This window comes from Dermacentor andersoni, chromosome 8 (genome assembly GCF_023375885.2).
Source record: "Dermacentor andersoni chromosome 8, qqDerAnde1_hic_scaffold, whole genome shotgun sequence".
Classification (NCBI taxonomy): Eukaryota; Metazoa; Arthropoda; class Arachnida; order Ixodida; family Ixodidae; genus Dermacentor; species Dermacentor andersoni.
This window is the reverse complement of record NC_092821.1, coordinates 127674724-127700268: the sequence shown is the minus strand read 5'-3', so window position 1 is coordinate 127700268 and position 25545 is coordinate 127674724. Positions and strand designations below refer to the sequence as shown.

General features: G+C 41.8%; 1 protein-coding gene across 2 annotated transcripts; it reads right to left on the bottom strand.

Annotated features, from left to right (window-relative positions):
* Positions 1 to 616: 616 nt before the first annotated feature.
* LOC126525588 (uncharacterized) lies at positions 617 to 25498 on the bottom strand. 2 transcript variants are annotated; one of them, XM_055067751.2, is made up of 13 exons: positions 25277 to 25498; positions 22863 to 23144; positions 21774 to 21951; positions 19981 to 20154; positions 19703 to 19753; positions 15044 to 15133; positions 13013 to 13184; positions 10906 to 11026; positions 9505 to 9590; positions 7797 to 7992; positions 5148 to 5350; positions 2268 to 2742; positions 617 to 1046 (listed from the first exon to the last, which is right to left on the bottom strand). In XM_055067751.2, exons 1-13 carry the CDS (start codon positions 25416 to 25418, stop codon positions 691 to 693), a joined length of 2526 nt encoding a protein of 841 aa, XP_054923726.1. In that variant the 5' UTR covers positions 25419 to 25498; the 3' UTR covers positions 617 to 690. The 2 variants fall into 2 exon arrangements, with proteins under 2 accessions (XP_054923726.1, XP_050029475.2); XM_050173518.3 differs by lacking the exon at positions 19703 to 19753.
* Between the last annotated feature and the right edge of the window lie 47 nt (positions 25499 to 25545).

The following is a 25545-nucleotide window of genomic DNA, read 5'->3' as shown; positions in this document are numbered from 1 at the left end:
TCGGCGAACTGTATGGCATTCTATTCTATGGTACGCTAGCCATATACAGCTCCACTGTAAAACAGATACTAAAACTGAAAGTGCAGCTTTGGATACTATGTTGGGCTGCTGAAAATGTCATCAGGCAATGGCTGCAATTTCATTGTGACTAGCTTTCTTTGGGAACTTGACACACTTTTTTGATATGACGTCTTTTTCTAACCTCTTTCACACCAACTCGGTAACACTGGGTATGTGCCTGAATAGACAACTTGAGCCATTGTGTAGGTACAGCAGGGCATGCGACACTAGGTATGTGAAGATATTTAGTCAATCCTCCAGAGTGGATATGTGCCACTAGCTATGTTCCCAGATAGACATGCACAACAAGAGGCATGAAGCGAAGTCGGCAACAGAAAATTGAAGAAGCTGGCTACAGAGAAGTGAAAAAGTTGGTATCAAAAGCCAAGTGAGAAGATTGTGAAGCGAACAGAATGGGACCATGAGCATGCAGTGAGCGAGGAGAGAGGAACTACGAAGAAGTCAAGATATTGCTGTAAAGCGGGGATTTGGCAGTGCCGTGTGTCGCTGCCCTACTTAAATGCTAATTGCATTAACATTGACATTCATCGTGAGATTGATTCTGCCAGAATGTTTTATTTACAGCATTTCTGCCTCTGAAGACAGAGACATTCATACGGTGATAAGAACTCAGTAGCAGTCTCTGTCACAATGTTCCGATGCAGCGGCAGCCAAGATATCTTCTAGAATAGAGTCGCAGCTTTGGAAGTCCAGTGAGACATGTTCGGCATTGCACTTTTCGAAAGTTCCCAGTGGTGAAAGTTTTGCAAGGAGGTCCGTGGTGTGTACCAGCTCCAGCTGTAAAGAGTCCGCTGCAAGTGATGCGGCCGACGTTTGAATATTCTCGGGGAGCTTCAACTTTCGTTGGAGGCACTCCGACACACCCAGGTCCAGCACTTCCTCCATGGCTGCCGAACGATCCGCATTGGAAAATTCGTCACCGCTGACCATAGATGCCTCGGCTTCATTGCGGTTAACTGGTTTGCCTGGAAATTCAGTAAGGCACACAGTATATTTAAAATGAATTCGCATCGTCGTCAATTTCTCAGTGATCAGATTTAATGCCTCAAGGCGACACCCTAAGCCAAGATGAAGGTTGCACTGATAGACTAAGTTCATTTCACCATTGTCACGAGAAGGACAAGCATCAAGTCTGTGACCTTGTGCGTGGTAGTGGAATGCAGCGGGCAGCTTTGGAGCCAAATTATTAATTTTGTCCAATCTACTTGGTAGTGTTCTGCTCATAAACTTAATGTAATGAGTACAATAGCCAGCCACAGCAACAATGGAGGCAAAATGCAAAAAAGTCTATGCAGTGAGACTTCACTGTGCATTAAAGAAACCCAAATGAGTGAAATTAACCCTAAACCCTCCACTACAGATTCTTTCATAGCCCAGGTATTGGTTTGGGATATGCTAAAGTGTGATCACTTATTCACCTTCTCCATTCCCCCTCAGTGCGAAAGGCAACATTAACTGGTGCAATGCCCACGCCCCCAATTTAAAGCCTGAAAACTTGGAGAAAAGAAAAAGTTTCATTAAGCACTTATCTGCACCCTGGTTAATTTCCACAAGCCACTACTACATGGCCCTAGCTACGTCCCCGCTGATGATAGTATCGTCATTGCCACCACATTAAACAGGACTGTGATCACACGGTACAGATCCAGCATGCTACAAACATATTGACTGCTAAAGGGCATTGTTTAGCTGTATCATTCTTTCAGGCACATTTAAAAGGGTATCGCTGTAAGAAGTGTGTGTGTGGACTTTGAACGCAATATGTGCGGCTTTGTTCGAGGAGAATCTCAAACAGTACTGGACCCAAGCTTGGAAGACAACCAACCTTAAAGAGGTACTTATTTTTTCGAGTAGTTTCTTTTTCTTTGAGTTATGGTCCAGTACATTTAAACACCAGTGAAAATACTTTAAAGCCTCACAGCACCCTGAATAATATAAAAGCTTTTTTACAGCCAGTTTCTGTTTCGTTTCTACATACTTTGTTGTGACATCATGACGCTATGTGTGGTCATATTCCCGGCTAGGCGGCTGACTACGGTTCTACCACCTTACCAATGCAGGCTTTCGTTAGTGCAGCGCTGAAGAAACAAGGCTCTAGACTGAGGGTCTCTCCAGCTGAATCATACTTCATGCTAAATAAAATGTTTATCTATCTATCCCACATTACAGAGACAAATGTTAGTTACCTTCATAGTTCGAAGCACCCACTCCATCCTGTTCACTTCCCATCTCGAGAGTTTTGCCAGAAAATGAACACTGGCCATGAAGCATTGCCAACAGCTGATGCATAAAGGCCTGCGCATCTCTGCGGACTTGCTGGTCCGCATCAGAAGCCATCGCTTTCTTCATGGATGCACCAAAGCCTGCAGTGTCAGCTTCCCTGAGCAGTTCCTTCACAGTGGACTCAGAGACCGCACTTGACGTGTTGAGGGTCTCTCCCAGTAAAGTCTTCCAGATTGAGAGGCCACCTAGCTGGACTTCGCAGTCCAAGTCCAAGCTGAGCATGCCGGAAGCACAGCGCTGCAAAGCACTTCGGTGTCTGGAGCGTAGTCCGAGGTAGTCTCGATCAAGCCAGCTGCGAAGAGTGGACGCTGCCGACCTCCGGGCAAACACGTCTGTGTCGTCCAGGGCCATTGATGAAACATCTTTTACGACATCTGCCTGCATGAATAAGGCAGTCACTTCGATCATATTCTCTCCAATGTACAACACCTTACTGAATTCTGTGTGCAATGGTTTCAGTGCACTCGCAAAATGCATGCTGCAGAAAAGTTTCGACATCCAATCAGTTTTCACACAGCTTGTCCTTAACACTTTAAGTGCCATGCCCGAGTGTACTTGTCTGGCCACCAATGCACACATCTGGACATGCCCAAGATAATTCACAAATTTGAAATATCTGTAGACTGGTTGCACCATCTACACAGAAGTTTGTTAAACTAAAATTACACAGCAAGTTTTGTTTTTCTGTTATAGATGGCACCACAAAGCTTATCTGTCACTGTTGCTCGTATCTCCTGTATACCAACACGGGAGACAGGTGCAAGAAGCCAATGAAAAATGATGCAGAACTATTATTTTTATGATAATTATAATTCAAAGAACTTCGACGTTGATTACAATGACAGCAACAAAGACGCCATGTTGTCTGTGAAACACCAATTATCCTAGTTAAACTCGTGGTCAGCCTAAGTCTTAAACTTCGTTCGAATTCTCCGAATAAAAAAATTCGTCGGCCCTTCCACTCTGTGAAGACGACCAGCAAAGCTGTTATGTGTTGTTCTAAAATGACGAAATTAGACTATATATATGTATATTCTATATGTGCAATTACAGCCCGCGTCTCGCCAGTGCTGCTTTGCCACCACTAGTGCTCAATTCCCGGTTCTGTTTGCAAGCCCACTTGTCACAGGCACACTGTGAATCGTCGCCGGCTAGGGGATTGCTATGACAGGCCTTAGCGGCATCCCGCCGCTGGCGCTGACATTCCCGGGTCTGCTCACGCCGCCGTTCCAGACAGGCACACTGCGGGTTTTCATTGGTCGGCACACACAACGAGCAAGGCTCATCGACAGATGCACGAGCGGTGTTAGCAACTTCCCTCTGTCGACGCGCCCTTTCTCGCTGTCGCTCCCATCATCATTCCAGAAGGACACGTTGCTCCTCTTCATTACACACGATACGCGTCCACCCCATAGAACCGCTCAAGAACAGCTGCTGATAAGGTTGCTAGGCGACACTGACGTCACTCTATAGACAAACACACATTCGACGATACGTACGTGTACGTTTATTGCACAACCTTTACACAAACGCAGTTGCTATAGCAGCTCACCCCCTAGCAGCGGCGAACAAGCGCCGTGCTGAGAACAATAGGTCATCAATCACTCAACCCTTGCGACGAGTGCACTAGGATGAACAACGAGCCACCCATCATAGACTTTGTCACTTATGCTAATGAACCTATAAGACTAGACTCTTTTACACTAACTCTGGAGACAAAAATTTTTCTTTGTCAACGTGACGGTGCACACCCACGGACGCAGAAAATTTGCCGGGGTAGCCATATACAGCTTTGCTGCAAGGCTTTATAAAGTGTTCAGCAACATATCACCAATAAATAGCATTTGAACATAAAGCCTGCTAGTGTGCCATTTAGGCAGAAATTAAATTTGTTGGACTTTGGAAATGCCTCCGACCCCCTGTGGGCAGAAACGCCCGACAACCCCCTTTTCAATTTCTACCTAATCCAGCTTAAGGGTCGGTACTCTGACAAGTAACTGAAGAATGCTTTCGAATGTGATTAGAACGGTAAGGAGTTGTAAGGGTTCTATGCTCAACATATTAAAACGCTGGGTATGCAGTCAGTTGCATGGAACTTTCAATATTCGGGCATGTACATTCAATCTTTCTATGCCATGCGGTTCTTATGCAGTGGGACAAGTTGAAGTGCAAAGAATGCTCCATGCAGTTAAATATCATAACCAGTTTGCCTTGTTCATAGTCATGACATTTGAGATTCAACATAAAACATCACACATCATGCACACTGATGGCCTCACACCAACGTTGCAGCGGCAGCCTTTCATCATCTAGCTAAATGGCAGGCACATATTTGTTATCACGTACTGCTTCCATGTGTAACAAAATTAGTTTGAGCATAGCAGTTGCGCAAGTACTATTGCCTGAATTTCTAGAGAACTTCTGTGCACTGCTGCTCATTGTAATTTTATATAAAATGCTAAAGAAGTGAAATGTATCCAAAAGGATTGTATCAACATAAGGAATGCTCACTGCCAAAGCATGAAAATCTCAATCTAATGAGTTATCTTATATAATGAAATTTGCAGACTACAACTACTAATTAGTAAACTATGTAGCCAGTGTCTCAGAGCTGTTCAGTATAAATGCCAGGCAAGGTTAAAACCAATTTCAATTGCAAGCATATCACAGGTATAAATATAGTAGGCACATGGTGCTCCTCAGTTTGTTTTTGTGGTGTTGCCCATGCATTTATCTGATGTATGGGCAATGCACCTTGCCAAGAAAGTGTCTCTCACTCTCACCTCTGTGAGTGACAGGCGGCTGCAAAAGTGAGTCCACAACCATTCTCGGGAGAACAGCTTTTCAATGGCAGCCACTGCAGACGCCCGTACTCCGCCGTCGCTGTTTCGTAGGTTGTCCCACACAAACCTGGCCAATCCGTAATGCTGGAGACAATTCACAAGACAGGACAATCCGGAAGTGCCCTCTCCCAGATTCAACCTTTCTGTTGACAATCAGAAGTGCATATGAAAAGAGAATAACAGATGTTCAAGTTCCTCAGGTTGCAGCTATGAGCGCACAAACTACAGTGGCATGCTGTTAATATCAAATACTGGGGTTTTACGTGCCATAACCACAATCTAATTACAAGGCACGCTGTAGTGGAGGATCCCCAACTAACTTTGACCACCTGGATTTCTTTAACGTGCACACAATGCATGGTGCACAGGTGTTCTTTTTTTTTTTGCATATTGCATTTTCTTACAGCTCAATCAAAGAACTTGCGTGCTGGTAAAATGTTCCCAAAAGGAAAACATTATGGAAAACCAACTAGCCCAAACTGACACTATGGAAAAAAAACTAGCACAAACCATCACCGTTCTAAGTTACAAGTATAGTTCTTTGAGCACCTGTTAAGCACTTGCCCTAGTCTTTTCTGTGTCTCTCTGTCCTGCCTCACACTGCGCACACACTACCCACATCATGTGTGCAGAATGAATCGTGAACAGTAGACTTTACTGGCAGTACTGATCTGTTTATATTCCTTTCTGGTATTTTAAAAACTGGCTGTTTTGGCAATATGCAAGAGCAAGATATAATACGCGCCTTGGACTATCTCTACGGGTTTCTACAATGCCACAAGGTTTTGAGTGTTAATGCCAGAATAGTGACTCATTTACAATTACAGCTTACATGGAAGCTCATAGTTGCGGTGTGCTAGTAAAATTAAAAAAAAAAAAAAGAGAGCATCTTGAAGACACGTCCGCACAGACAGCACTTTGTGATGACCAAAGCAAAGCTTTTTGATTAAAGCACAGTTTTACAATGGCAAAGTCTGGCTACAAACCTCCCTTCAGACTGCGCAATTTATATAGATACAGTGTATATGCCAGATCGCGCAAAGCTACAAACACTGAGTACCGACTCGTCCTGATGCTATCATGATTTGTCATGACGCTGAGGTCCTGACAAATCCAGTGCAGGAAGCCAATCGTGACCCGCCACTAAATCTCACAAAATTCTCTTACAACTACCATTACGATACCTTCTATACTTAATGAGAATGAAGAGAAGCAATAAGTAAGTTTAGACATATAAAGTCTCAAAATAAAGTTTCAAGTCTATTTTCATTCACTTTTCAGTAAGGGGCTCATTACTAGAAGATAAAGCAAAGGCCAAATTTTCTTTTTTTCTTTTTACATTGAAACCTTGGAATTGATATGGCAGTGTCACGTCAGTGATGTCAATGTATTTTGTCATATTTGGGCCATTGTGCTTCAGTAAAAGGTCTTGAAACTTGCAATGTTCAGCCTTTGGCTCCTTTAGAAGATGATGTAGTCCAAATTTACTGATACAGTAGGCTTCTGTTAATTTGACTCCAGTTAATTCGATTTTTCGGTCCATTCGATCCCAGCCAAAGGTCCCGGTCAGCACCCACGCATTTCTAGGGGCCTAAGCTTTCGTTATTTCGATCCTAAAATTGGCCTTCGCCAGATAATTCGAATTTGACCGGTCAGCATGCACGCGCCTGACCCCTAAGTTGGCCCCAAATGCGACCACTTTAGTGGCAGCGTCTGTCTCAGTGGAGCATAGGGGACAGTGAATGCACTAGAGTGTCCGTCATCTCCCATCGAAAACATGAAAACACCTACTTTCAGCCTGCCTTAGGAAGATTTTCAACCAATAACCCTAGCTCACAATGTCTGATTAAGGTATTTACCTGATTATACGTGCAAACTTTTTTTTTTTTTCAAGGAAAATTGGGCCATAAATGGCCTGTGCTTTGCAATCGGACATAATATTAAAATCACCTTCACAGCATTCATATGCTTTATCGCATCACACAAACGTATTGCGGCAAGGCTAACTTTAGGAATGGTGCGGCAAAGCTGACTTTAGAAAACCGCCTGCCATTGTGCGACACATACCAGACCATTATTTTTGCTAAATAATTTGGTGTGCGTTAGATTTATACGTTGAGAGGGAACTTGAATCTCATTTCTACGTTTGTTTTCTGCTTTGTGCCCATAGAAAGTGGGCGCACATCTGATTTGGGTGCCTGTTAAAATAGGAAAAATACACGAATCAGCGGAGTGGTTATGAGTTTTTTTCTGCGTCCTGTTTAATTCAATCTGCCGGATAAATCCATCAATTTCATCAGTTACATCAGGGCCGAATTAATGAAAGTCAGCTGTATAAAAAATTTAGCTTGGCCCGGGCATCTGTCAAACTCCATGACGTTACATAGAGTTAGTGTAGGAACCTCAAAAAAGGCATCGCTACACTTCTTTCGTTTGTTTTTCTTTTTTCTTTTCTGGTTTACCAAAACTCTTCTAACAGTAAGAGTGGCTTTTTTTGGCATTGTAGAAGAGCGGCAACCCTGCTCAAGTTAATTTTTCTCATCAGTTTCTCTTTACTGTTGCGCGGTTTAACCAAATGAGGTAGCATACCAACATCATCCGCGATGCCACTGAAGGAGTCCAGCGCAGCTTCCACAAACTGCGGCTCTGTCGATACGAGCTGACGCTGCAGGGATTCGCCAAAGGAGCAGAGGGCAGCACATGCCCTCCAGTCGAAATCCTGGCCCGCACTCGAGAACATGACGCACGCCAGCGTCAGGGATATCGCAAGGGCTTGCTTCAACGCCTGGAAATACAGATGCGAAGTAAGGATTGCAAAAAAAAAAAAAAAAAAAACAATTACATGTGCATAAACCAACATAAGCTTAAAGAAACATTTACAGATTGGTGCTTAATCATTGCAAAGTATACTTCAGTGACAAGATTCACTTGCCAACTAACCTTTTAAGTTAGGATTTGTTGTGTATATCCAATCACGATAAAAATAAGGCACAAGAACAAGTCAATTGGTTTATCGCTGGATTCTACAACCGAACAGAATAATGAAAATTGGAAATTAACATTATCTTCTGTTTCTGACTCATGTAAAATGCAGCTTATAAGAGAGAGCACCACATCGTTTCCAATTGCTTCCAATGCAGATTTAGTAAAGAGACACTAAACAAAAACGCTAAATCCCTTTTGGCCGAAAAAGTATTCTTTCAAAGCACTTATCTCTCTTAACTTTATGGTAAGAACTTGTTTAATAGGAGACAAAGAAAAGGCTAAACTTCAACTTTTTAATATTTCCCACCAAAATTACAGCACCAATAGGGTTGTCTAATCCCGAACTTAGTGGGACAGTCCCTACTTTTGATTAAAAGTCCCTAGTCCCGACTTGACACAGTAGGGCAGTCAATTTTGTGACTGTTGCTTTTTCCTACATTATAACAATGAATAAACCTGATTTCCTGTTTTAATACCTAACAGCTCGTTTGAAGAAAGGCGGGTTGAGGGGGGGGGGGGGGGTCTGGGAACCAAGGGGCCCGATTTTAGTTAAGTCACAACCATATGAAGCAAATAGATAATTAAGCCAACAAAAGCATAGGGGAGATCAATGGTTGATTTAATTGGAATGCAGAAGCGATAAGGTAAAGGCTCAAGGAAAATGGAAGTGGGTAAAATAATATGCTGAAGTTGAAGATTGGCCAACTTGGTGTGGCCATACTTGCTAGTGGAACACACACTAAATCACATGACACTAAATAACATGCACACAAACACATAACTTGCTGCTAGTGGGAGCAGCCGAACCCACAACCTTTGAATTATGCACATCCTTGTCTTTTGTCTTCTACTGCATCGTCATAAACATAAAGGCAGTTTTGTTTTTGTTGCGGTTCTAGTTCTAGGTCCTAAGTGTTCACAGTGCCTCCAACTCTACTGGTAGCCATGCTAGCAACATGGCAAGACGAAAAAAATTTGTGGAACTTTGTTCCACGTAAAGACTGGCATATCCCGACACTGACATAGACAATGATCGCCAGGGCCACCTGTTTCGTTATTTGGTCTTTTCTGAATAATCAAGCCTTGACTTATGGAGAGGGTGGCTTTTGTGGTATTCCCGAAAGATAACTCACTAATATAGCTCAACTAACTTTTCTGTGTAGTGCCCCTTTAACTAGTTAGTGTTGGCATAAGTTGTTTACAGACACAATAATAACAGCTTTATTTGCTTCATTACGAGTGGTATTGGTATAGGTGAACTTAACTGCACCACTTCACACAAGGAGAGATTATGATACTGTGGCCTACTTACATGGGCTGACAAATTTGGATCTCGAAGGAATGGTGCCAAGTTGTCGAGATAACTTCTCAACCTTGAAGGATCTGCTTTCACAAGATCTGCCAGTAAAATGTGCGATAAAACAGCTGGTTGAGAAAATTACATGCTCACAGTTCAACACAGATGCAAACACACCACACCAATCTTCACTGGGCAACTCCACATGATTAAAAAATCCATGTTAATAGGTATTTGTGCTGAGTTGTCCTACAGTGGAAAGGATGGTATTCTGCATGCAGTTATCTTTCTAGTAACAGGGTGTTATTCCTGTCAAATGCCAATTAATACTGTCGGATTATAATAAATATCAACACATTTACTGTAGCTTTAAAAATCTAAGAGCGAATGATGATTGATGGAGAAAAATATTTTGCATTTTTTAGGAATGTTTATCACAAAGCCATCAATGCACATGACTTACTCTCTACCTAAAAAGGAAACATCAGAAATAAGAATAAAAATATTTCCTTTTTGCTTGCAGCGTATCGGAATGAGCATCCATGATTTCAGAAACCTTCCTCACATACATACCACATTGTAACGGCAATAATAACAAATAAAAAGAAAACAGAGATTCCTCCATATGACGTCACATTGCAAGCAGCACCAAAGCATTTGGAGATACTATATTTTCCCAGACTTTTTTCTAATGCACTTCATATAGAATAACCAATTTTGTAGCATAGGTCCTATTACAAATGTCTCAATTATGGTGAGCACATTTGAATCATAATCAACTTTTCTGATGCTTCAACTCTAAGGCATAAAACCGATGCCTCGATATGGCAACTGAACAAGGCGGTCAAACAAGAAAACAGAGAAGTATGCCACAAGTCTGCACAATTACTGAAATATTGCACACAGTACTTGTCGGTTGCCACTATAGATATAATATTCTGCTACATAAAGCAACTAGATTATCGGAGTAATTAAACGTCTATGTTTTTGGTTAGTTTGACAAAATATTCAGATAAGCTTGCCTAAGGGATCTTGTATGTTATGAAGCATTCTCAGAAGCTGTTCAATGTGCCTAAGTGGCTCAGTCATTTGTATTACTCCAAACTGCATTTTTCCTTCTGTTCTATGTATCAGCTAATACGCCAGGTAACAGAGGTAAAATCCAATAACCATGTTTAAAGTGTTTACACTTGCAAGGGCGCATAACATGGCTGCCAGTGCGACATACAAGCCCAACAGTGCACATAAGCGGCACAGAACTTGCTGAATGTACAACTTACTGCATAATAAACATTATTACTGTTATTATTAACAATAGCTAGAACACAGCTTCAACATACACAAGTTGTGCGATGAACAATTGTGTCTGTGTCAGTACTCAAAGTACAAGAAGAAAAGGCTGAATAAAACACTCACCAACTTTTTTGACAGCAAACACCAAGCACTCGAGGGCAACCGAAAGCAGCCGCGTCACCTTGGCAGCCGGGGAATGCAGCAAGAACTGCACTATCTTGTCAACCACCATTTCATGAGTGACCTGCAGTAATTAAATGAAAGTGAACTGAAATTAATCCAGTTCATTCTGAAACACAAAGTTGCAAGAAAGAGTGGGCAAAGAAGCAGTGGTTACAGCTTGTGGAAAGGGGGGAGGGGGAGGTTCAATGGCCACAGCGTAAATTGGATATCGTCACAATAGTCAAACACCAGACCGTGGTATACGGTCTTCTGTTCTTTGTGTTTACAGCACATCCGGACAAGACGTCTAATGTGCTTGCTCTCTGGAACTTACCTGTCAGCCTCATGCATACGCCACAAATTGTGCCGCCTTATTCTCTTCGTCCTTTTACACTGCCTAAATCTGGACGCTTCCTTAACCTGTCAGAAGGTGGTACTACCAGCTAATTACTGCACAGTAAATGTGAAGTTTTACAAGAAAGAAATATACAATTATAAGCAATAATAGCAGTTAAAATAGATTATGTGCCCATGCCATGTACATATATGCAGCTTTTCAGTACGCCTTACAATGGGCATTTATTTCAAGAATGTATGGGCATGGATAGTGGCTGGGCAACAGAATGCCACAAAACCTATCTCAATTCACACATTATGAAGTGACAATTTATGAATCTTCATGTGTAAATGTTAGGAAAAAGTGTTTGACACAGCAGGCTTGTGCGGCTGAATGCGCAATAACATGAGGGAACAATCTGGCACAGGCATGAAGCGTTGCAACATTGTCCTCTACTGCTCAGCCAGTCTTTTCGAAAAGCTGCAAAATTTTTGCATTAGTTGCACATTGATAACACTTTCTGTGCCTTCTTCTGCTAATTTTATGTAAATGACAAAATTTCCTTTTACGTAAGATTGTTTCTTTTTTGGCTTAGCTCTTTAACCCCCTCTGGCATTTCGAAAACATTTGAAATAAATGTGTGTATCATGTACAGAATGCGTTACAATCATCTTTATCATCATTACAATCATCGTTACAATCCTCGCTACACACCGCAGGGGAAACCACAAATAATTTTTTTAAACCCAATGCTCCTCTCTGAGCTTTTCCAGTTCCTTCTTCATATGTCTTGAAGCCAGCAGGGTCCTGCACGTGACATCACCAAGGTAAAAGCCATCAAAAGGTTGTCCGATGAAGGACTTAAGTGCCAACGTGACGGGAGGCAGCTAAAGAAAGTTCAATTCTGCGTTTTACACAATGAGAGGCGACTGTGTGTTCAGAAAAAGGAAGCAGGGCTTGAGTGTCGTACGCCATGTTGCAAATAAAGAACAAGACAATGTGCCAAGCATGAGCAGTGGCCACGGGCACTGCTCGCTCAGTTGCTGCCAGATGACGAACGAGTCAGATGTCCGGGTCTGATCCCCATCGTTGTTTTGCTACATTTCAAGTGAAGCCTCCATTCAGGCATTGTCGCATGGAGGTGGACAATGGAGGAGCCCATCTGGTTTTCTGATGCTGCATGTTGGTTTTGCTGCCCTGTACGGTGTTGGTGACCGAGGAAATGAGAGCACCTGTGGGGAGGGCATCAAAGGCAAGCGAGAAATTGCAGCGGCCCCTTAGTCGTTCATCAAATGCCTGCCACTTGGCTAATGCAGCAGCGTTTCAAAAAATTCTGTGGCTGTATGTTCATTGTACACTCATTTTAATTCTGAGGCTTTACATGCCAAAGCCACAATCTGAGTACGAGGCACACCGTAGTGGGAGACTCTGGATTCCTTTCGACCACCTGGGGTTCTTTTATGTGCATCTAAATATAAGTAACACGAGCATTTTTTTGCATTCCGCCCTCATCAAAATATGGCCACTGCAGCCGGGATTGAACCCGCGACCTAGAGCTCAGCAGTGTAACACCAGGGCCACTGAGCTACTGCGGTGGATATATTGCAGACAGGTACACAGCTGGCACTATATATAACAAATTTTTGAGCTCAGAGTGGGTTAGGAGAGATTACTAGGAAAGCCAGATTACGCTGTTCAACAAAAAAAGAAAGTCATCTTGTTTACACATACCGAGTGGACAAAGTATGGCAGCGCTCTCTTCAACTCGCAAACTGCTGTCGACTGCAGCGCCCTCACTTTCGACTTGTCTCCAACCTCCAACTCCTTTGTGGCTATTGGACCCGTCAGGATTTCCGCAATCTTTTGTTCAGTTTCCTTGCTGATGCATGGCTGAATACTGGCACTGAAGGGATCATGGGTATGTTTAGGAAATAATAAAATCACTGAAGTTAGGACAAAATTGCTGAAATTACTTGAAGCAGCATGCATTGCCTTCAGGACAATCATTTTGGGTTACTTTCTTCGAAACACTTTTTGAACACTGCAAGAAAAAGTTTACAATCTGTAAAAGAAGCTGCAACATGCAGGTCAAATATTCAGCAGAAAACTTACAATATTGTGGAACATATCGTTTGCTCTGCCTCCTGTGGCTTCTGAAAGCCTCGCTCTTTTTCCAAAGCCTTAGGCAATATCAGTGATGACGTTACAAGGGGTGCAATGGCATGTGGATGCCAGTCTATTGGACTCGTCCCTCCAGATTTTCTAGGAAGCATTACAGTCAAACTTCGATATCAAATGCCGTCAAAGCGCGCATGCCGGGACGTGGTAGGCAGGAAACATCGCTGCACTATTTGTCGCATTTGTAAACGACTTCCCTTCATCTAGTGTTGGCGGTCAAGTAATCTCAAGTTTCTGAGACACAGTGCAGAGCATTCGCTCACGTTGTGACAGTGAGTTCGTGGTGATCGAGTGAGATCTGTTAATGTACGTTTGCCTAAGCACGCGTGACACCTATAAAACTATAAGCCTTACTTCGTGTGGCTGTCTCTCTGCTATAGCCATCTGGCAAAACTATCTGCCGCAAAACTGACTTTTCATGTTTGTTTTTTCGCGCTCAGGACAAATATGCGTATCTTTTAACATTTTTGTTTTTAATTTGTGGGCACTGACTGCAGCCACTAAGCGCGATCAGTCATGGCATCTGGCATCGAAGATTTACAGCGCCGGGCACTGTGAGCCACAAGGATGCAATGCTCTTGGTGCAACTCGCACTACACATGCTGCCACTCATAACCGCGCTGTTATGGACCCCGACCTTCTTGCAATTCGTTTATAAGTGCTTACTAACAAGATACTATCCACATGTAATGCTCTGGATATCTGTGATGTACTCTTTGCTGCTGAAACTTGAAACCTTGAATTAACGAAATTTGCAATTTAATGAAGTTTTTCGCTGTAAGTATAACTTCCTTATAGTGAGGTTCGACTGTATTTGTAACATTCTAATATTGGCAATAAACACTTTTTTTTTTAACTTTGTAACATTCGTGTTCATCACATTGTCGCGTTGTAGTGACGGTTAAGAACACAGTAGCACAACTGCGAATCATGAAACTAACTTTTTAGTGGGTGAACTTGTGCCCACAAAAGCAAGTGACACTCGAAGCACAACGATAGCGGAGAGCATAGTTGGTGATCGACGAAATCAGATTTGTGGGTCAAGCACGTTGGCTTTGATACACGGCTCGTCAAAGGTTCCACTGGTGCTCATGTGCCTTCCACAAAGTACCTACTACACAATTCGTGTCGCAGATACAAACAGATTACACAAGGTTCGGTGACAACAGGCAATCGATAGGACCAGCGATAACATTCAACAAACTTCAGACACAGAAAGATGTCTTGCGCCGAGCGATAACACTGCAACACAAATTGTCTTGAAGAAACTTTCACCGAAAACATAAACAATTTTTATGTGTCAATATGGAGATTTGGCTGTTTTACAAGAATCCCAATTTAATTAATACAACTGCACTGCTTGCTCAGGACTGAATGTTGAGGGATCAACACTGTCTGCAATACTAACACATGGGTCTTCACTACACACAATGGCATATGGTAAAGAAGATAACTGAAGTTCAGTTTTACAAAGTTCTTAAAATCTAAAGTCATTCAGCAACTGTACTGACACATGAAGAATGGGCTGATCTGGTGAACTAAATGCATGCCTTCTGTGAAAAGCTGTAGATGAAGAGAACTTGCCTTTCTTGAACAAAGCTAGCTGCAAACTTGATGCTGACAAGCTTGTCTCTACTCAGCAAATCCATTGCTTCTTCCAAGAATCTCTCATCCCTGGAGGACAAGAAAACAGCGGCGTTAAATGCTCGGACTCAAACATGTGACTGACAATCACTGCAAATAATTCCTTTATCATGAGCCTTCACAGATAACCTTCACATTACTACTACCTTAATTAGTATGGCAATTTAGAAAGACTACATTCCATGAACATGGCTGCATTGAAAAGAGGCTACCGAGAGGCTTACTACATCAAAAAATATTTCTGATTGTGCTTTAGCTTGCTCCTTAATGTGTTAAGAAAAAACTTTTTGGCTTAGATTGCATTCACAGGGACACCTTAGATGGTGTTTTTGTAACAAATGATACAAACAACTATTAGAGAGCTTTCATATTTGAAATTTAACCTCTTCTGTGCCACAATATTATCCCAAATTCTGACCAAGAATTTCCAAATTATTTCTAAGGACCCTAGTTGCCAACATGTTTTGCCTTCTTAGAAAGAATAAATTCACTTCTGCTTGCACTGTCCCATGGATTGTGTGCTGCCATCTATCAAAAGCACAACTTATTCTTTATGGTCTAACAGAATCTAAGCATGACACTAATGAATCGCTGCAATCGCAAGTTGAGAAGTTCTTTACTGACGTACTAAAGCTTGATTTTCCTCAAATTGAGCGATTGCATAGGCTTGGTAGACCTAGAGGTGGGAGACCTCGCCCCATCATTATGAAGCTCCTAGATTTTCGCGAAAAGATTAGTGCTCTAAAGAATGGCTATAAGCTAAAAGGGTCTCAGTGGCGCTTATCTGAAGATTTTTCTTCAAACATACGATCCATCCGTAAAAAACTATGGGACGCTACAGCACAATTCCGTAACAATGGTTCAGTGGTACACCTCAGGTACGACCATGCGTTTGTTGATAATCAGCTCTACAATTGGGACGTTGTTTCGAACTCTCTTGTAAAAGCTCCTGACCGCACCACTCACCATCATTTACCGCTCTCCCAGGGGAACAATCCTTGACTTAACAATGACAAGTACGATAAACTTTGTATATTAAATCTTAATGCAAGAAGCCTATCTAACAAATATTCAAGCTTTTCCTCGCTGGTGGCATCACATTCCCCACATGTTATCGGTGTTACTGAGACCTGGTTGCATAGCGACATCCTTGACTGCGAAGTAACTCCCCCAGGATATAACGTCATAAGAGTAGACAGGAATGCGGGCAGAGGCGGAGGTGTTGCCGTGTTTTTGCGCTCTGACCTACAGTTTTCTGTACTACAATCCCCACTTGAAATCGAGACGGTCTGGTGTAAGGTGCACATTAATAAAACAAATGTAATCATTGGTGTGTTTTATCGACCTCCCAAACATACCTCAAATGAAATAATGATCCTTAACGCGTTCATCCAAGAGCACGGTTTTGGCTCTTCAAATTTAATCTGCATGGGGGACTTCAATGTACCTAATGTTTCGTGGGCTTCATTATCGATAACTGGTGATAACGTCCCTCTTTCTAGAGAGTTGCTTGAATTTCCACTATCGCTTGGATTGAAACAAATTGTATCTAACCCTACTAGAGAGTCCGCCATACTAGATTTGATTTTTCTAAGTGCACCGCTCTTTACAAGTGGCTTTGAGTGTGAGATTACGGACGGTATTTCCGATCACAAAGCTGTTATTGCTACTATTAATCTTTCAGTTTCAAGGCGCCACTATCAATATACCAGTTTTTACGATTATAATCATGCGGATGATACGTCCATACTTGATACATTAAGCATTTCATTCGACAGTTTCTCCCAGTTATGCACTACCAGTGATATCAATGCTATAGTATCCCATTTTGAAAACATTGTCCATACTTGCATAGAGCGCTATGTGCCATTAAAAACAAAAAAGAATAATCTAGACCTTCCTTGGATGACAAGGGAAATACTGCATTTGAAGCGTCGAGTAGCCAGAGCACGTGGGAAGCGCCACATGAATGCAGAAACAAATGACCAGTTCCGCTTTATGAAGGAAGAACTCCGTCAAAAAATGGACGCAGCTAAGAACTTTTATTATCAGTTTACTCTACCTAATTTAGTTAAAAATAACCCACGAAAATTTTGGAGCTCAATTTCGCCAATGAAGAACACCACCCAGACATTTCTATTAGGCGATTCCGAAATAAGCGATCCTGGACATATTGCTAAAACATTCAGTGAATATTTTCAGTCTGTATTCACACAGGACAATGGCGTAATTCCTCCCTACTCCACGACAACTAACATGTCCTGTGCAATTAACAATGTTACAATATGTAAGCAAGGAGTCCTGAACCTTATTTTAAATCTTGACACCAAAAAAGGCTGCAGTCCAGACAATGTTAACAATGTGTTCCTTCATCGTTATGCGCTTTGGACGTGTCAATACCTCACATTGATTTTTGAGAAATCTGTATCTACTTGTACAGTTCCTTGTTCATGGAAACGGGCTAGAGTCATTCCATTGTTCAAATCTGGGCAGAAACAATCTCTTCTAAATTATAGACCCATTTCGTTAACTTCTCATGCATGCAAACTTCTTGAACACATAATTTATAAACACATTATCACTTTTCTCGAGTCTAATAACATTTTATGCAGCGCTCAGCATGGATTTCGTAGTGGTTTTAGCACAGTGACTCAATTAACTGAATTTACACATGACATCGCTTTTGCTCTTGATTTAGGTCATCAATTAGATGCACTCTTCATTGATTTCTCGAAAGCATTTGATACTGTACCACATCCTAAACTATTACATAAACTAAACTTTATCCTTAATAACCCGCTTCTCATTGACTGGATCCGTAGTTTTCTTTATGATCGTTCACAGTATGTTTCTTTTAATTCATTCAACTCTCCTGACGCATCAGTATCTTCCGGTGTGCCCCAGGGTTCTATTTTAGGGCCACTGCTTTTTTTGCTTTATATTAACGACATTCCAAGCTCTGTTTCAGTAAAAATTCGGCTTTACGCTGACGACTGCGTTCTCTACAATGTCATTTCTTCACCTAACGATCATAACACTCTGAATCAATCTTTTATAAGTTTTTGTGAATGGTGCGAACTCTGGCAAATGAACATTAACTTCAAGAAAACAGTCGCCATGTCCTTTCACAAGCATGCTAATTGCTCATATTTCAATTATTCCTATAAATCCACTTTTCTGCAGCGCGCATACGAATATAAGTATTTAGGCCTCCTTTTCACTCCAAGATTATCCTGGTCAGAACATATTCTAACAACTTGCAACAAAGGACTAAAAAAACTTGGTTATCTAACCCGAACTCTACGTGCTGCCCCCAAAGAAACTAAACTTATTACATACAAAACACTTGTAAGACCTATTCTTGAATATGCGTCTACCATATGGAACCCTTACAAAATTTCGGACATCCACAAAATTGAATCTGTTCAGAAAAAGGCGGTTCGTTTCATATACCGCCGTTATGATAGAATGTTTTCACCGTCATCTCATCTGAATATGCTTGGTTTAACCCCTCTTTCCCACCGTCGTCACATTAATTCTCTGAAACTTCTACACTCTCTATTTTACTCTCCACATTATGCTTCCCCTAACACATATCTGACCCGTGCAAAGCCCCTAATCACGAGAAGCAGCAATGACTTAAACTTATCCGTCTTTCTTGCTCGCACCAACACTTTTAAATACAGTTTTTTTCCTCGGACAATTGAACTCTGGAATGACCTGCCTGGCTCCATCCGTTCTTTACCACATAGAGAATTTGGGGATGCCATTGAATGCTCCCCTTAGTCATGTTACTCACGCATGCTTCTTTGTATAGTGATTTTCTTTCTCGCATTTGTATTCACCCACTCCTGCAATAGCCCTTCTGGGCTGCAGTATTTGTAAATAAATAAATAAATAAACACTGAGACAAAACTAGGCTTGTCCATGGTGTTGCTATAAAATGTAAATTTCCATTTGACGAGCCGAGCTTGTCCTTACTCATTTTTGCCAGAAATGCATGGACGAACTCAGCTTGTCCAAGACACACAATGTGTGACTTGGACAATTCCCTGGTTATGCACATATGTATTGCTTAAAGTGGCTTTGTATATCAAAATCATTCTGATCGAGAGTTATGATTTGTTTCTCACTGAAACACTACACGAAACACATTTGACACTGTGCAATAAATTTTATCAATGGCATAACTAGAACCGAATGGCAAGACAGTATCCTACACTGAATTTACATGCTTCGACATATAGCTGAACATGTCAAAATAAAATTATTTAACATTTAACACTTTACTGGCGAGTATTGCCTACAGGCAACATACTAACAAAATTTTTTTTCTTGCCGTGTTTCAGTACTGAGTACGAAGTTTCTGGCTAAATGTCTTTGGCCAATACTGAACAACAGGCAGCATGCATCATTTGTTGGGTTGGAAGCAGAAACATGGGATGAAGAAGAAGTTTGGCATGCGACACGCTTTGTTTTGAAAGCACTGTCAGATCTCAGGCCGCAGTAGTGTCCCACATGTGATGTAAAGCAAATGAAATGCACGCCTATGGTTCACATGTGATGAGAGCTGGTTATACAAAACAAAGCCTTAGGTACCTTGGGGTGAAGCCCACTTCCAGTTGTCTGCCTGGGGTTTTTTCCCTATTGCTGAAAAAAATTTCCACAAAATATTTCTTTTTAATTTTTGTTGATTATGCTTATTCTTTATGTGTTTTGCACATTTAGATAGAAAAATAACCATTTTTTCTAGGTATTTATGTGTCTCGTTGTTAAAGGGTTAAAGTCTAACTTAGGCCACTGCAGGGAACTGGATGCGCTAAACCAAAGCCATTCATTGAAATAAAAAGAAACAAAGGTTCTTTTTCTTTACGAACTGCATTGCAGATGCGAGCTTGGCGAGGACATCTGCAGCTGCGCTGGCTGCTTCAGAGGTCGACATCCAGGCAACACAGCAGCCAAGAAGATGCCGGTGGACATCAAACTCGGAGCAAAGCTTTTTGCTAAGTTGCGGGTCCTTTTCAAGTAAGGAACGAACCACGTGCAAGCACCTGAAAAAAAAAAACTACAGCTGGGAGACTAGACATACTGAATACTCCAAAAAGTGGCCAATAAGGTTAAATGATGCTCATACAACAAGCAAATAGCTGTACTAAAAGCTCCCGCTGTTGTGACAGCAGGGAATGTAAAAGCTCAAGTATTGAAGTGCAGCCTTTCGTTTATTTTATTTTTTACTTGACAATACTGCCGGCTGCTTTTTGGCAGCCAAAGCAGGAGTGTTACATAGAAAATAAAAAGGGATACTGTGCAAGCAAAGAAAACGTCGAAATAAAAGTCTTCGAACACAGCAAGCTCACACACAGTGCAACACAGATCATACTTGTACGCTACTGCGCATAACAATGTCTGCAAAACTAAAGACACGAGTTGAATAGAAATTTGATACGAAAGGAATTGCGTGCTTCGCTTACAACTGAGAAATAGCTGATAAGAAAGAGTCGACAGTACGCTTGTTCGTTACCTCTTGTGGAAGCCTGTTCCACTGTCTTATCGTTCTAGGAAAAAATGAAAATTGATAAGCGCTAGTTCTAGCCTGGGGTACAAGGGTAAGTTCATGCTTTCCGCGGGTACTTCTACACGTGTTAAACTGTAAGCATTTGTCAAAATTCATTTTAGTTTGTCCATTGACTATCGTGTAAAGCATCTTCAGACGGTGTAGCTTACGGCGTTCCTCCAGTGTCGGAAGACCAGACCTTGAACGGAGATCAGATAGTGACACCTGTCTTCCATAGGCATTAAAAATAAATCTGAGTGCTCTTTTTTGTACTTTTTCCAGCTTCTCTGCATCAGCCTTAGCATGCGGGTCCCAAACGACATCTTCATATTCAAGTAGAGGACGCACCAATGAAGTATAACCAACTAGTTTTCTCTTGCTCGTACAGTGCTTCAGACATTGCCGAAGTAACCATAGTCTTTTTGAGGCTGACGAAACTATGTTGTTAATGTGCACACTCCATCTTAAATCTCCATCTTAAATCGCGAGATATTTCAATCCCCAGATATTTAAACGTATCGACAAGAGTAATGCCAACGTCATTAATTTTGTATACATGCGATAGTGGACTCTTCTTTTTTGTTACGGTCACTTGGGAGCACTTTGGGATATTTAGGCTCATTTTCCAGGTCTGGCACCAGTTAGAAATTGATGTTAGAGAATTGCTTCAGTACCAGCTAGTCCTGGCTGGACTTATTTATTTTATTCATATTTTTTAATACTGCGATACTGCTCAAGATCATTAGCAGGGTGCTTACAGAAAGGGGTTTTGGACGAGAACAAAATATAAAGCAGGAACAACATTTTACCTGGATAAAAATATTCAGTAGCAATTTAGAGGCAAATGCTAGAGAAATAAATGCACTAGCATTATGTCGCACCTCTTTGACATTCTAGATCCACGATTTAAACCGCATTCACCAAATTGCAAAGTGTTGTTCAGGAGCTCACTCTACACACGTCCTGCTTTTTTGAGGAGCAAAGTGCAACTGACAGTGGTCCAGAGCAGACCACCGTTTTATCAGTGCACCCAGTTCAATTTTTACCACGTAAAATGCATGCAAACATGGCAGCTACTTTCAAGCACGAATCAAAGGCAGCATAAGTAGTACTTGCTTTCTACGCTGTCTCGGTGGTAGCTCTTCTGTCAAGATCTTGTTTACAAATACTGCAACCTCCCCACAGCCACCTCCACTGAGGTCTGACATAAGGAGCGCAACAAAAAATGCTTCAGCCTTGCCCTGGACAAAGACGCTAGGATGCTGAAGACACTGGAACACCTTCGAAGAGACACCTGGAACATGAAAACATTCTTTTATTTCATTTTTTCTTTCTTTTTCTGTGAGAAGATCGGAAAAAGAGGTTGCAGTGTTGAAAATCCGCATTATGAATGAGTCTCTCATTTCCATATGGCAACATTCTACAGGAAGCCTCACTTAAGTGACGAGGATTCATTATGCCATAACATTTCGCCCACTCATCTTGTTGATGCCCATCAGCAAACCTGCAACACGAAGGCAGTGCTTGAATAGGTGGGGGAGGGAGGCCTTGTTAAGCCTACTTAACCTCCCTTTCCTACATGCAACAATATGTAAATACTATCAAAAGAAAATTGAATAATTAGTTATCATATCTTGCTCACACAAGCAAGTGTTGAAAGTTCGAATTCAGTTTAGTGTTCCGAGTGGCAACATTGCATGCAGTTGCCTTGCTGTCAAAGATAATATTGTTTCTGATTTAAAAAGAATCCTGACACTGTTACCAATAAATAAAGTTAACCATCCAATTCACATAAAGCCAGGCAAACTAGCTAAAGCTAGGTAAATGAGCTAAAGTCAAGTAAACCACATAAAGCCAGGATAATCGCGCTGAAGCCGGTTATATAAGCTAAAACAAGATAAATCAGCTAAAGTCAAGTAAACCACGTAAATCAGGCTAAAGCCTAGTAAATCAGCTAAAATCAAGCAAAAGCAAGGCAAAATATCCAAGTAAACCACGGTTGGAATAAAGTATAGATTCTATTCCAATGCTATTCCTTTTCGCATTTCATCAGCAGTCTGGGCAGTGCCCCACCAACCATCACAATCGCCTGCCCATGAACAGTGGATAAAAAAAGGGAATAGGATTGAGTGAAAGCAACGCTCACATTATACTAGCCCAGCTAAAGCCACGTAAGTCAAACAGCGACTTCACCAGGCTACATACCATGTTCGATGCACCAGGCCCGCCCAGATTGGTGACTGAGGAATGACGTCACGACATCCAGGTACGATGCCTGCTCACTGGCATTGGTGTTTTCCCCCAGTCTATCCAAGCCCTTCAGTACACGACTGTCGTTTTGAAGCGATGCAAACATCGGTTCAAGCTTTCCAAAGACGGCGATGAGCTGAAGTGTGAAGCAGAGGGACTCGGATGTCCTAGGCACTGCAACCGACTTCTCCAGCTTGGACAAGACACCGCAGCCTCTCCACAGCCCAGTGCCGAATTCTGTAATTCATGTAATTTATTTAGCCACACTGCTTTAGCCCTTATAAAGGCTTCAGCATGTATTGAGACATGATATACAAACAGAAAAAGTATTCCCGAGGTTTAGAAACAGGGAGTGAAAGCACAGGTTACAAACCCAATTTTTGTCAGGTTGATAATATAAGTAGAGAGACAGGCGTAATGCATATTGCTACGTTGATGAAAAGTTCCTTGTCATTACAGAATGGTACGGAACTAGAAAAGGCAGAACAATTGATAAATCTAAAACAGTAGAAAAGACGCAATTGGTATACTGAGATAAAAGACATTGAGCTTACATTCTGAATTTGCTTGAGTAACCGGCGACCAGCACTAATAAGTATATAACCTGCTGCAGTAGCCCAGTGGCTGTAGCATTGCGCTGCTGCATTTGTTGCAGATTCGATCACGGCTGCAGCGGCCATATTTCAATGGGCGCAAAATGTGAAAACACTCCTGTACTTAAACATCATTATCATCAGCTTATTTTATGTCCACTGCAGGACGAAGATTTAGGTGCATGTTAAGGAACCCCAGGTTGTTAAAATTAATCCGAAATACCCCACTACAGCGGCATGCCCCATAATCAGATCGTGGTTTTGGCATGTGAAACCCCAAGTCTGAAAAAACCCAAAAATTGCAAAACTCCGAAAAGGGCTATGTGGCAAATACTAAATGGAACTCAAAAAAGCTGAAAGGAACAAGCTAAGTGAGGTACTGCTAGCAGTGTCCTCCGTGAGTAGGCTCCATTCACTTAGTCAGCAGGGATCCTATGAAGCACGATAAAAGAGTGAAAATCTGAAGGGGTTACTGTGAAATCTGTATTCTGTGAGGTGTTTACTACGCCTTATTTGTTCTTGTGTTCCCCGAACTTGAAGGCATGAAATATTTGATGGGTCGATTCATAAAGTGTTATTAAGGAGATTTAACTTCAGACCTTCAGATCTTGAACTTGGCCTAGTTGGTATATTTACTGCAAAAAATGTTTACCAATAAAGAAATAGGAGGACAGATACAGTATCAATGTTGATGGCTTTTCTACTGGATACCAATGTGACTTCAAGTTAGCTACGGAAGTACAACACAGTGAGTGAATCAAAAGAACTGGGTTTATATATCCCATAGGTAGACATCACACTGGACATATTTGGTTTCAGGATGCAAAAAAAAATAAAGGGGGGGGGGGGAACGCCAGGTTTATGCTTCAAGAAAAGACAGAAGCTTATTTAAGACATTGTTCAAAAGCAGACAAAACAAAATTTTATATAAACCTGCTATTGCAGTAATAGTGAAATAAATTAAGCAGCAGCATAGACGAGCCTACGTTCAGTCACGAGAAAAAGACCTTATTTTGCGTTTAGAACACAATACTCTTTTTTGAAACCTCTAATCTTTGTTGTTTGCAACCACTGAATAAGAAAAAAACTGCTTTTTAGAATGACCAACTAAAACTATATCATCCTCATAACTTTAAATTATGGGGTTTTACGTGCCAAAACCACTTTCTGATTATGAGGCACGCCGTAGTGGAGGACTCCGGAAATTTCGACCACCTGGGGTTCTTTAACGTGCACCTAAATCTAAGCACACGGGTGTTTTCGCATTTCGCCCCCATCGAAATGCGGCCGCCGTGGCCGGGATTCGATCCCGCGACCTCGTGCTCAGCGACCCAACACCATGGCCACTGAGCCACCACGGCGGGTATCCTCATAACTTTATGAAAGCACATGAGGTAGCGGACATCGCAGTGTTTAGCTTCTAAGTCCATGCAGTTAATAAGATGTTTAACCTCATCCTATTAATGCACAGATATGTTGATTGTTAGCTCTTATCATTACTGCTAAAATGTTATTCATCGGTCTTTTTTCTTCTATAGAAACACTTATATAAGAGGCGGTGTTTTGCTTTAGCGCTTCTTTCTGCGTATTAGCTTCTTACGTCAAATTATGACAGAGTGCTGGTGAAACAGCACAAATGCACAGTACACGTGGTCGAAGTGCCTTTCCAGATCGCACACGTTGCAACTATCACAACCTACTGTGAGCCAGTTCTGTATATGTTAGCTTTCATAAAAGTGCCGATCACAGAAAAGCAGCTGATCGCACAAATCGCACCTGCGTCGCCTTGCACGTTCGTATTAAGGACGCTGACGAGCTTCTGAACCAACGTGTCGTCGACGTCATCTTTGAGCTGCTGAAACAGTAGCAGATCAAAGGCAGCATTCCATTTTTCAAGTTGCTCTGTAGGAGTTGGCATGGCCGCAGGCCTTTGGACATTCGGTTTTGAAAGGTACGCTTTGCTCGCTTTTGAACACCGCTACACGGCCGCCATCAACCGAAAGTGTCGATTCGGGTAAGGCGCACTGTAGTATTCCATAACTTTT

What these genes read in the sequence shown, in the direction of transcription:
- LOC126525588 (XM_055067751.2), bottom strand. Translation starts at nt 25,418, where the DNA reads ATGCCAACTCCTACAGAGCAACTTGAAAAATGGAATGCTGCCTTTGAT. An exon ending in GAAGTGGGCTTCACCCCAAG is followed by an intron (nt 15,134 to 19,702) that starts GTACCTAAGGCT and finishes CTTGTCCTCCAG; the next exon opens with GGATGAGAGATTCTTGGAAG. An exon ending in ATCCAAATTTGTCAGCCCAT is followed by an intron (nt 7,993 to 9,504) that starts GTAAGTAGGCCA and finishes CTGTATTTCCAG; the next exon opens with GCGTTGAAGCAAGCCCTTGC.